The 13,353-nt window shown below is 36.1% G+C and overlaps 1 protein-coding gene and 1 pseudogene across 2 annotated transcripts; one reads left to right on the forward strand and one right to left on the reverse strand.

Moving 5' to 3' along the window:
• The first annotated feature begins 3,764 nt into the window (after positions 1-3,764).
• On the forward strand, positions 3,765-9,353 carry LOC120127442 (glyoxysomal fatty acid beta-oxidation multifunctional protein MFP-a-like). Of its 2 annotated transcripts, XM_039145354.1 has the most exons (18): positions 3,770-3,948; positions 4,043-4,114; positions 4,187-4,240; positions 4,375-4,431; positions 4,689-4,756; positions 4,837-4,918; positions 5,081-5,136; positions 5,283-5,585; positions 5,664-5,750; positions 6,116-6,290; positions 6,450-6,571; positions 7,228-7,391; positions 7,460-7,714; positions 7,914-8,035; positions 8,189-8,310; positions 8,542-8,690; positions 8,778-8,916; positions 9,124-9,353. In XM_039145354.1, the coding sequence occupies exons 1-18, from the start codon at positions 3,819-3,821 to the stop codon at positions 9,154-9,156; spliced, it is 2,190 nt and encodes a 729-aa protein (XP_039001285.1). In that variant the 5' UTR covers positions 3,770-3,818; the 3' UTR covers positions 9,157-9,353. The 2 variants fall into 2 exon arrangements, with proteins under 2 accessions (XP_039001286.1, XP_039001285.1); XM_039145355.1 differs by lacking the exons at positions 6,116-6,290; positions 6,450-6,571 and having other exon boundaries at positions 3,765-3,948.
• Positions 9,354-9,510: 157 nt separating this feature from the next.
• On the reverse strand, positions 9,511-12,238 carry LOC120127253 (annotated as a pseudogene).
• Positions 12,239-13,353: the final 1,115 nt, after the last annotated feature.

A 13,353-nucleotide genomic window follows, 5' to 3' on the forward strand; every position in this document is an offset into this window, starting at 1 on the left:
AAATACTTAAATATTTATAAAATATTAATAAGAATTAAAGTTAAATTTTTATAATAAATAATGTTATTTAAAGTTTAAACTTATATAATTATGTAATTATAATTTGTACAGTCACATATGCTATAAGAAATTAAGATGTTTTTTGTCCGACAAATTCAATTTTATTCATTTAATTATAAAAGTGTTTAACCTGAATTATGAGTCCGTCAAGAGTTTCCCTTATTCTAATTGGAGGAAAAGAGTACAAATCAATAGGATAATAAACTAAACAACTTCATCAATACATTGTAACCATACTTGCATATTACAACACAAATCTAAACCACCAAAAGCATCAACTCCTTAAAGCTTACCATTACCATCAAACATTGAGTAATTCATGTCTTTTTAATCATGCTTTTACGAGACAATCATCCATAATGTATCTTTTCTACATGAGCAAACTATTGGAATGATCTCTTCAAAGATTCCACCACCTCCAAGGCAAATGACATATAAATGAGAGGTGGTTTATTATCTTGAGACAGTTCTAACGCAACACGTTTTTATTTTTCAGACAAGGAAAATCAAACAGAAGCAATGCAACTCCATGTTCAAACATGTCTAAATAATTATTAAAACAATAATTATATTTTTATGTAATTATACGATGATGTCCAAACATGTTTTTAATATTTTATATTTTTATAATTAAACTAAATAAGAACTTATATAAAAATGTTAAACCCTTATATTTAGATAAGTATACATACAATAACGTCATCGGCCGGCTTATTTCCGACGATTCCGCACAAGGAACTCCGGAAATGCACCATAGTTTTATCGTTTGATTACAGATTCACACGAAGTAATTAGCGTCGTTAGGGTTTTTAGGATCTAATGAAGGGTTAAACTTAATAGCATCTAATAAAGGGACGACGACGGAGAGACAGATGAAAAAACAGACGATGAATACAATGATGTCTGTGATAGACTTCATTGTTTTCACCTCCTGTTTAATGATTTGCTGCCTTTTAGCTCGTTATTCAAGATAATACATATTGAGACAATAATTTTTCAAAAAATGGTTTCAATAACATAAAAGACAACCGCCCGTATTAATTTCTAAAAATGATGAGAAAAATATATGCAGACAATCCATAATTATCGAGCTCTCTTCTTAGTGGATTTGCTTGTTATTAGGCCGAACTTGGTCAAGATTTCAAGGTCGATCTGTGAAAATGAAACGTTTTAAAGTTTTCACTAAAAAACCGAACATAATATTACATTATTAATATTTAATGATCTAGTGATTACATTAAAACTAAAATCAAAATTCAGTTTCAAAATAAAAATGTTATACAATTTAAGGATAAAATCAATACAAACTTTAAAATTTAATGATATTAGAGTAGTTTTACCCTTTTTATTTTAGTTTTACGTATCAACCAATAAAGTAAATAGTCCCCAAACTTTTAGAGGGATTGCATTTTAGTCACCTAACTTTTGAAACTTGTAATACAATCATTAAATTTTTTGTTTGTTTTCAATAAGGCCTCTTCCATTACCTCCAGTTAGTTTTTGCTGAAGTGGCACCTAAACCCCGTCAACCCCTCGTTAACCCCCTTCTTCTTCCTCTTAACCAAAGACGGACAGAGGAGGGACAACGACAAGGAGGCATGACTGACTGGGTTTTAGTTGGAATGGTATGAGGACTCCAACGGTGGCGGCGACATTGTGAACGGATGGCCCAATCGACCAAAAATCAATGAAAACAAAAAAGGGGAGTTGGGGTTTTCAAACGAGATTCAGGGCCCTTTCCATGGCGAAAAGAGATGAGTCTTGGTGAGTGGTTAGCAGGATTCTGGTTGGAATGGGGCGACGCTCCTACTAGTATTAGCGGTGACGGTTACCAGCAATTGACGACAGAAATAGGGGATGGGTGTTCGAACGGTCTTCTCATGATTTAGGATGAATGATAGATGATGAGTATGAATAGAGGGCCAGGGTGTGGTCAGGAGATGATGTCGGTGGCAATGGTGATATGAGCCACCGTTGACCGGAGTTGGGGTGACCAGAGGTATGAGTGAAGAAGAAGAAGAAGAAGAAAAGGAAAAAGAATAAGGGGGTTAACGGGGGTTGATGGGGTTAGGTGTCACGTTAGCAAAAACTAACAGGGTAACGATAATGACCTTACTGAAAACGAACTAAAAGTTTGATAATTGTATTGTAAGTTTCAAAAGTTAGGTGATCAAAATACAAACGTCCTAAAAATTTGGTGACTAGTTATATACTTTACCCTTAGGTGGCGTTTGGTTGGATGGAATCCCTTGGAATTGAGGGGAATTGGAATCCAATTCCACTACTTTCTCATATTTGATTCAAGTTTTCTAAGGAAATTGGAATTTCTCATGGCTTCAACTTTCCATCAAACGAGGGAAAGTGAATTCCATCCAAGAATGGATGAAATTCAATTCCTTTGTTGGAGGGAATTGAAATTTGACCATACTACCCTCATCAATCTTTTGGTAATTTATTTATATATTGAATAAAAATATTTTTTTATTATTTCGGATCGAGTCGGGTTTCTAATTCATATATTCGGGTCGGGTCGGGTGAAACTTTATTTTGGTTGGGTCTATCGGTTTTTTTAAGTGTGATATTTGAGTCGGGTCGAGTTCAGGTTTAGGGTGAAAAATACCTGACCCGAAAATATATATAATTTTACCTTATATATCTAGGAATAATTACAATAATACCCCTCTCTCTATATATTTTTTCAATTAAGTCACTGTTTTTATTGAATAAAAATATTTTTTTATATTATTTCGGGTCGGATCAGATTTCTAATTCATATATTCGGGTCGGGTCGGGTGAAATTTTATTTTGATCGGGTCGGGTTTTTTAAGTGTGATATTCGGGTCGAGTCGGGTCGAGTTTTTTAAGTGTGATATTCGGGTCGGGTTTTTTTAAGTGTGATATTCGGGTCGGGTCGGGTTTAGGGTAAAAAATGGGACCGACCATAAAAAATATATAATTTTACCTTATATATTTAAGAATAATTATAATAATACCCCTCTATATATAATTTTTTTCAATCAAGTCAATGTTTTTATTGAATAAAAATAATTTTTTTATTATTTTGTGTCGTGTCGGGTTTCTAATTCATATATTGAATAAAAATAATTTTTGGTATATTTTTTTGAAAGTAATTAACATACTCCGATTGAAATGTATCGAAATATTATTTTATTTTTTTGGTAACTTATTAACATATTTTGATTGTGATGATTTTAACTTATGATGTTTATTAGTATGATTTTTATAATTTATTGAAATGAATAATCAATCAATAAAATGAAAATTTAATATTTTTTAATTTTTTATAATATATTACTATATGTAAGTTGTAAAACAAATTAAAATAAAGCAAAAAAATAAGAAGGGTAATTCTGTCATTTTACATTACTGAAATCAAATTCATCTGACATGTCTGTGAACCAAACAGAATATAGAATTAGATTCTAATTATTGACATATTCCAATTCTTTCACAGATTTCAATTCTTTCACAGATTTCAATTGTTTCACAGATTTCAATTTTTTCACAGATTTCAATTCCTTCACAGATTTCAATTCCTTCCCAGATTTCAATTCCCTCGTAAACATTCCAGCGAATCAAATCACACCTTAAAACATTTTTAAGATTTCGATTCAAGTTTTAATGGAGTAAAATAAACATTCCAAACCGAAATTTGTTTTTCAAGCAGACGTGTTCAACCCAATAGGGAAAATAACATAGACAGTGAACGCCATGGCGGATTAAACTCAGTAAAGACCATGACCGTGAATCTCAAAACCGAGAGGCTGAGTGGAAGAATGGAGGGAAAAACTTATCTGGAAATTGGAGCTGATGGCGTGGCTATCATCACCATCAACAACCCACCTCTTAATTTGCTCTCCGTCGATGGTTGCTTTCTACCCCATTTCTAAATTTTTAAGCTTTAATTGTTTCATTAACGGACTATAACTTTTCTGTTGATATTTTTTCTTCTTTTCCCCAGTGATGCTTAGCCTAAAGGAGAACACTGAGCAGGCTCTTCAAAGGGATGATGTGAAAGCAATAGTAATTACAGGTAAACGGAGACTTAAGATAGTTGTGTATTATTGCCTTCGGAGATGATATTCATCATTTGTCACTAAAACAGGTTCAAATGGGAAGTTCTCAGGAGGTTTTGATGTCACAGCTTTTGGGAAAAAGGGTTAATCCGAATCATCCTACTATTCAATTTGAACTGATTCTAGTAGTATACGTATCATCCTACTATGCAATTTGAACTGATTCTTGTAGTATACGTATAATATGTTTTACTCAATCTAAATCTGCATATCACAGGAAAGCATGGGAAGCTTGGATTTTGGTCAATAGATTTTGTCACAGACATTTTAGAGGGTATATTTGTATAGTTTTGTATATTTTATTAGGAAAATTATTTGATACACAGGCCGTAAAATTTAGTTTACACAATCCATTTTAATGTCATTTTTCCTATTTACGATTTAGAGGTTAGAGTTTAGGGTTTAACATTAAAATAGATGAGGTAGCGCAAACTATATTTTACAGAGCCTGTGTATAAAATAATTTATTATCTTCTATCTGTTTTTTCTTCTGATCTTTTGTTAAGATAATTTTATGTGTTGCTTTCTTAGCTGCCAGAAAGCCCTTAGTAGCTGCTATAGATGGCCCTGCTTTAGGTGGGGGATTGGAGATTGCATTGGTATATTTTGAATGATTGATACAAATCTTTCCGTGTTTTTATTCATCAAAGTTCTGATAATTTACCTGATACCTTCTCAGGCTTGCCACGCACGGATATCAACCTCTTCAGCAGTATTGGGCCTGCCCGAGATTCGATATGGAATTCTACCGGGACTGGGTGGTAAGGCTGTGCTTATTTGGGTGTATATTGTTATCATTTAATTTCCCAGCTGCTTTATGGAAGACTATTGAGCAGTATAATTATCTCCTTAACAAAAAGGAGAAAGGAACGATTTCCCTCTACTTCTTACCTTTGCAGTCTTACACTACTGTCTTACTTCAGGGACACAGCGTCTGCCACGCCTTGTAGGTCTTCGCAAGGCTCTTGAAATGATCTTGGTATGATCACTCCTTTTGCGTGCTCTATAGGAAGAAATTATGGCTAATTTTCTTAACGCACGATGATGCAAGCATGTGTTTTTCCTTCTTTTGTTTTATTTTAGCTACTAGGATTCATAAGTGCTCTCTTCTTTCTCTCCCTCCAGATGTCAAAATTAGTGAATGGAAACGATGCACGAGGCATGGGTCTCGTGGATGCGATATCTTCAGTAGATGAATTGGTTACCGTTGCTTGTCACTGGGCTAAAGACATTTTAGCGCATAAAAGGCCGTGGATTGTTAGTCTTTACAGAGCAGATCGATTAGTGCCCCTAACAGAGGCTAAGATGATGCTTGAGCATGCCAGAGTTAAGTCCAGAAAACAATCGCCAAATCTCAAACATCCATTGGTTTGCATTGATGTCATTGAAGAAGGATTAATTCGTGGTCCAAGAACTGCACTTTGGAAGGTATTTTTTATGGTCAGTTTTTGGTTTGTATTGCAGAAAACTTTATTTCTGTACAAGATGGCATGCTGATTTTTATAGGAATCGGAGGCATTAAATGAACTTCGACAATCTGACACTTGTAGGAGTTTGGTCTACTTCTTCTTTGCGCGGCAGAGAACTTCCAAGGTATGCAGTCATAGTAGCACTAATTCAATACCAGTAGGAGTAGTTGGTATAAGCATATACTTCTTTGCAAGTCAAACAAAAGCAAATAATATAAATTTGTAGTGATATCTCAAGGCTTATCATAATGTCTAGATTAGTTTGAAATTGCATAGATTGTGTGTCAACCCAAACAAGTAATTGATATGAACATATATATCCTTGAGATTAAAGAATACGATTGAAGCTCTACCGTTGTAGCTAAATTGATGCTTCTATCTTTACTAGTCTATGGTGTTTCTAGTTTTCTTGATATTTTGAGATTTTACCTTGCCATGTCATTCTTATCACTCATCGAAAACATGTCCTTTGTCTAAATTGATAAACAGGTGCCTGGTATAACTGATCTGGGTTTAACACCAAGGAAAGTGAATACATTTGCTGTTGTTGGTGGAGGAATAATGGGTTCTTCCATAACAACGGCACTCATTCTTAGTAAATACTCGGTGATTTTGAAAGAAATGGATGAAAAGGCCCTGCTGACTGGAATTGAAAGAGTGAAAGGTGAAAATAAACATTTGTTTAGGTGAATGATTTCCACACCCCACCCCACCCCCATCCCTTCTTTTATTTTCTGCTATTTTCCTCTCACACAGGCTCTTGTAGTCGAACTTTTTCTGCTATCATAACCTGCCTCATTCTTTTTTTCTGTTTTCCCTCCAGTAAATTTGCAAGATCATGTCAACAATGGAAAACTGGAAGAAGGAAAGCTTGATAAAACCCTCTCTCTTTGTAAAGGTGTTCTCCGCTATGAAGGTTTTAGTGAAGTGGATATGGTCATCGAGGTTTGGTTTTTACGGTGAACCACTGCTAATGTTTCTCTCCCTCCCCCCAAAATAAAACATACACCCCAATTCCTCTAAGCTTCTAGTTCTTGCCTTTATAAGTTATAATTGAAATGCTAAATTACAATTGAGGTTTGCATGGCAATTATATTCACCTTGTATGCTTACCGTCAACGGCTATCTCGTTTTGGCCACTCCTGCCTGTCCCGGATTTGTCACCAAAAAATACAGTTGAAGGCCTGTAAATTTTCTCCATATAGAAGGGATATATGTCTAAAATTCATGGAAAAGTGCAAAGAGATAAGTTCCTTGTTAGAAAAGTTATGCAAGAAGGATAACATGAAACAAGGAAATACTTAGTGCTTTGAGGTTGTCAAAGAAAAGCAAGAGAAAGAGAAATTAAGAACAATAATAACTATATTTTTAGTGTTAGTTTTGGTGACCCGAGACAAAGTTGTATTCTTCTTTTTCTAAATTAGTGAAAATTTTCTTCATTTGCTCGTGATTTTTCCTTTTTAGGGTTTTTTTCACGTAAATTTATGTCTCTTTTATTGTGCGAATGATTTACTGCCATTATCTTTCTCTTATAGTATTACATTGAGATTTGAGGTTGTCAAAGAACCTGACTTCTTTTTTCCCTTTTGTGTTTTAAGCAGGCTGTTGGTGAAAATATTTCTTTAAAGCAGAGAATTTTTGCTGAGCTTGAAAGTTATTGCCCACCACTCTGCATACTTGCGAGCAGTTCTTTCAAGATAAACTTGAATTCAATCAGTGAAAGGATGAAATTGCAAAACCGTTTCGTCGGGACTCATTTTTTCAGGTGGGTTTGGTTTGTTCTTCTTTTGGTTTTAGTTTCTGGCCTCGCATTGATGTTTGCTTTTGATGCAGTCAAGCTCATTCCGTGCCGATCCTGGAGATAGTTGCAACAGAAAAAACATCTCCTCAAGTCATTGTTGACTTGCTAGCTATTGGAAAGAAGATGAAGAAAATCCCGGTAGTAGTCCACAATTCCACTGGGTTTGCAATGAACCGGATGTTCTTTCCTTATTCACAAGCAGCTATGATGCTTGTTGAACATGGAGTTGATCTCTATCAGATTGACCAAGCAGCTGAAGCATTTGGAATGACAACTGGGCCATTTAGGTACTTTTAAATGTGCAAAGAATTGTACCTAATTCTGGTTTACTCAATGCTAAGAATCATTTGGTCCTGCAAGAACGGAGTGTGTTGGTTTAAGTATCCCAACAATCTGAACAGTTATTCTCTTTCTGATTTTAACATCTTGGCCAAAAAATTATATAGTATCCATCCCGTTGGGTCTAAACTTTCTGTTTTGATGCAGAATGATCGATTTTGTCGGTTTCGAGGTTTTAACTGAAATGAAGGTCCAATTCAGAAATAACTTTGGAGAGAGATTCAATGAGTCGAAGCTGACTTCAGTCATGCAAGAGGCCAATCAATCAGGTATGATGTCAACCCCAAATAAATGACAGTCTCTTTCGGCACAGTAATCAGCCAGAAAGGACCCACTAAATCTATCTTAGGTGTTCTATTTCTTCTCTTTCTATTTATCAAGGCTTATAGTTCTAACATGTACGTCACTGTCTCCTGTTTCAGGTGAAACTACGAAAAAGGGTTTCTACATCTATGACAGGGAGGCCAAGTTTACCTCTAACCCTGATATTATAAAGTATGTCAACAAGGCGAGGAGCATCTCCAGTTTTGGTGTTGATTATGAGGTTATTTACATTTCCCTGATTTTCGTCCATGTGAATTTCTTACAGTTCGGTTATATTTCTCAGGTTCCATGCTGGACTATACAACAAGTAGGAATGAAGTAGCTGTTTTAAATGCTATATTGCTTTTTCTCTGAATGAGTTTACGGATTTCTAACTCGAAAGATTCTCCCTACCCATTCCTTGTCTTTTCATGTATGCATGCATATTTGATGGCTTCCAATTTGTTAACAGTTGATGAAATTGTCCGATGAAGAGATAGTTGAAATGATCATCTTCCCTGTTGTCAATGAGGCATGCCGCCTTCTCGAGGAGAAAGTTGTTATCAAGGCATCAGATCTCGATGTTGCTTCTGTTACCGGCATGGGGTTCCCAGAATATAGGTTTGTGCCCCACTTTTATTTTTTTCTCTTTCTGATAGTTGAATGCTTAGTTCCTGATTTCAATATTAATGATGAATTGTCTTTAAGGGGGGGAATCATTTTCTGGGCTGATACCATTGGACCAAACTATATATGTTCGAAACTGGAGAAATGGACAGAGACTTTTGGAGCGTTCTTCAAACCCTGCTCCCACTTAGCAGAAAGAGCTTCGAAAAGAACATCTCTGGTGAGCCATTTGCTTATTTTCTTTTCCTAGATTAGTTGAACCCTCTCCAATTTGCAATGTTTTTCATTAGCATTCATGTCTGCATCTTGATCATGCCTTTGCTAGACCAATTCCCACATGGCATGACCATTTTCAGTTCAAGTCCCACATGGTAAATGCATAATCAGATATTTACATCACATTATAACATATATGCCGCACCTGCAGGGGAGAGAGGAGCAAGCGAAGTCTCAACTATAGCCGAAGAATGACACCATGGAGACTCGGAAAAAAATCAGTAGGGAAATTATACGAGTCATGACGAATGCACACAAAAACATATATCTAAATGCCTGTATTATATGTATGCGTATACAATGTGCCCGATGTATTCATCATTGTATGTAACGATTCAACCGTGCACTTTGAATGGTACAAATAGATCAAGCATTTCCAAATCCTATTGGCTAGCATATCAATTGACAAAAATATTCAAGAAACTAAGCAACGAATGGATTTTTACTTACAGGCATATAGCAAAGGGTCTTAATGCAATTCTACGAACAAATTCAATCATGGTCATGGTCATTGCCAAAAAGGATTTAATACAACAAAAATGTCAATTCAAATCGTTTAATTTAATGCAGCCAGACAAATAAAATAATGAAAAAAAAAACTGCTGTGCCTTCGATCAAGTGCATAAATTAGCAAGGAACTACTAACGAGTAACATATAACGGCAATTGCAATCAACTAAGGTGAAGGGTAAAAGGCAAAACAAAATATAGACATATATACATCTCTTGACAAGTCAGCTCACATCCTTGAGTCTTTTTAGCAATGCATCCAAAGATTTCTTTTTTGGATTCTGCCTGGCACCCCAGCTCCCAAGGTTCCGAATAGCCGATCTGATGAATCCCGTAACTTCTCTGAAATTGTCACAACTTTCCTGTAGTCCAGGGCATTGTAGCTCCTCTCTCTAATTACTGGGTTCAGAAAATTCTCTGGCTGATTGCTCAAAAGCAAATTGATCAACTTCCTTGACTCTGCAAGTGCACTTTTCAATTGAATTGCATCCCCTTCGGAAAGGGCAGGAGATAGGTTATCCGCAAAAGATTCTAACAACCGAATATCTACATCAATCCCCATTTTAGCATTTGCGTTAAACCTCTTCACTGAATCTCCGAGTAAAGCCCCAACAATCTTCTCTGATATGTGAGAAAGAACATCTTGTAAAACTCTTTTAAGAATTTGAGGAGGCAATATCTGTTGAGCAGTAGAAACCAAATTTTCCAAATATATTCTCATTTACATATTCATTACCACCCTGTGAAGCTTCGTCAGTCGTCCAGTTCACATTCTCAATCAAAGTCATGAAACCATCAACTTTTCTTTTGAGCATTCCAGACAACGTCTCTTCTGCAGCATCACGGGCATTGTTAAGAGGAAACTGTTTCCTACCCCTTTCTGCCATTCTCAAAGGAATGCCTGAAAGCTGTGCAGCATGACGAAAGAAGAAATCACAAGCTCGCTCCAAAACAGCCATATTTGCCGCAACCTGCATTGCCTGGGAAACTCCTTGGACAGATGAACTAATCAGCTTCAAAAGAGCCTCATCCAAAACCTCACCCAAAAGCCGGTCCAAATATTTCTTTACAACATCATAGAAATCCAACTGCCAACCATAAGACATAAAACTAACAGAATCCGCAATAAAAAATCTCACAATCCGGCAACAATCAGGCACAGTAGATGAAAATGGCGCAACATAAGGAAATGCTGGAACAATATCTGACGTTTGTAATTGGAAAGACAGCACATTCATCGAGTACTCATATTCCTTCTTCATCAAAATCTGCTCAAATTTATCATCAGCAAGAGCCTCTGCAATCTGCTTCCGACAATCAGATAATAACAGCTCATGGTACTTATCCCTATGCTTACTCAAAACATTAAGCAATGTATCAACAGGGTAGCCATATGCCCATAACTACGCAAAGTAACTACTAACAAACTCACATAATCCTTAATCAGTAACAAGTGATTAGCAGTTTGCATCCTAAAAAACTGATCCTTTAAGACCGAGCACATTTTACCAACTGCAGTCTCCCACAAATTCTCAACCTCCATTTTGGAAACCAAACCCCCGCCTGTCCTTAAAATGCGATCTTCTATTATAAAGAACCCCGCAATTTGAGCAAAAAATGTTTGATGAGATTCAAGGAACGGAGTCATAGAAGATACTTGAAAATCAGACGTTAATTGAAGCTTTCTATTCTCAAAGTAATACTGCTTAAATCGATCTTCGAGTCCTAAAGTTTGATGAATATGATAAGCTCTATAAAGAGGTGTCAAATCAAATCCAAACAAGTCGTTTTTACCGTTACTATAACTGTCATTCTCGTCTCCTCCAACTCCACCTTCTTCATCATCTTCTTCTAAAGCGTAAACGCAACCTCTCAAGCTGAGTCCGCTCTGTTCTTCGGCTTGCCTTTGTTTGATTCTCAGATCTTCTTCTCGCTGACGGGCAGCCGAGGCTTGTCCAATTGCTAATTGGCCTAAATTGCGCCTCACCACGCGAATATCCACGAGCCAATCGACGAACTCTTTGCTGATCTTGCGCTCCATATGAGATCGAATCTCTGGAATCTTGCTCTCCAGCATCCTTTTTAAAGTAGATGATAGCGTTTTATCTTGGAACTCGTTTTCGATCAAGTCTAAACATTTATATGCCATGTAGAAACTGCCGTTTGAGAGGTGAAGATTTGCTCTTGAGCAAAGTTCCATCAACTTAATACACAATGTAAGCGATTGCAGAGCCGAATTTACGTTCTTTGGAATATTTTGAGCTACGACTAAGGAGTCAAGGAAAGAAAGGAGATGACCGCCGACTGATTGGAGCCTTGAGTTGGAGTCGGCGAGGGCGGATTTGAGAGAATCAACGTCGGACAGAAGAGATCGTAGATCATCGACGGCCAGGATGAAATCTTGGTAGTGAGATTTACAAACTTCTTCGATTTCCGATTCCTTAGAACGAGCGAGTGACGGAGGTGGTGAAGGAGGGTTTCAGGCCTTCCAGAAGCGAACACTTTGCGAACAAAAGGACCAAGGTCCTCGCCGTTACAGATGGCCCAGGAAAGGAGTAGTTGTTCCAATTGTCTCCGGAATCTACGCCATCTGCGGCTGCTGGAGCCACTTTGCGGCGCGACCTCATTGCCTGCATTTCTTTTGCCGGTGACGGTGATGGCGCCGTGATTTAAGAAAGAGAGGGAGGGGAGAGGAATGTTGAATCTGGAGTGCTTTTGGACAGAATTTTTGTTATTTTCAGTTTGACAGAAACGGCACTGAGATAATGGAAAATAGTAAGGGGTTATTTGTAATTCCGGAAGGCCATTGGAGATTTGTCTCACTCTGTTAAGACTTTTGGGTTTTACAACTACAATATTACCCGCCCTAGTCATTAATGTTGTGTATATTGAATGCTATTATGTAGAAACTAATAATTTATGGATTTGAGATCAAGTATTTAAAGTATACTATATTATGCGAATATTATAATCAACATCCACATTGAATGTATATTAAATTTTTATATGTTTAACGTTCATTCTATACAAAAGATTCGTCTAAATTGACTTCCTTTCTTCTTCTACATGTCCATGAGTTTCAGTTTCACCTCCTTCGACTGCTTCATCAACTCTATTCCTTGCCTTTGAGCTTTTCTTCTCAAATCATAATAATGTAATAATTTCAAGCCAATTTAAATACAACAAAAAGTATGATTTTATGTTTTCAATCTGCGACATGTCCAACACAACTCCTGATTCCAACGCATAAGTATAACAAGTCTTGACAAAGGATAAGCTTTCAAAACATTCATTCAAACCTGTACAGAATATGCACATTCAAAGAACAAGTGACGACGCGTTTCTTTGTTCCCTCAAACACAAATTGCATACACTATCAATATTCGACCCGTAAAAGAGAAGTTTGCTTTTTGTTTGAACCTATCTAATACCGCTATTGAAGTTATGACTAAATTTTTAGAGATTTGATCTAAGTGTCAAATCAACTTACCCCATAAAACTTTATCCAATACTACTACTTTGTGAGCTACTAATCGATCTGTTTGTTAAAATATATGCATCGACCCACACAATTCAAATTGATCCTTTTTTTTGGATAATTTCAAATTGATCCTTCTTTTAAGTAAAAGTCTTCTAATCAACTGATTAAATATAGATACAAACAACAAATGAAAGAATAAAATATTTAAATGGATCAAAAATTTCATCCAATCCATCTCATCATATACATCCCTGTCTGGTACAAATAGCCTAAGCTTGTGTATAAGTTTATGGAATCATTAAAAAATTACCATAAATAAGATTTTTATTTTAATATCTATAAGAGGTAGAATTGGGCATATAAACCAAGCAGGCCATTTATTTAGCCCAAT

The sequence above is a fragment of the Hibiscus syriacus genome, unplaced genomic scaffold (genome assembly GCF_006381635.1).
Source record: "Hibiscus syriacus cultivar Baekdansim isolate YM2019G1 unplaced genomic scaffold, ASM638163v2 tig00110467_pilon, whole genome shotgun sequence".
NCBI classification, from domain to species: domain Eukaryota; kingdom Viridiplantae; phylum Streptophyta; class Magnoliopsida; order Malvales; family Malvaceae; genus Hibiscus; species Hibiscus syriacus.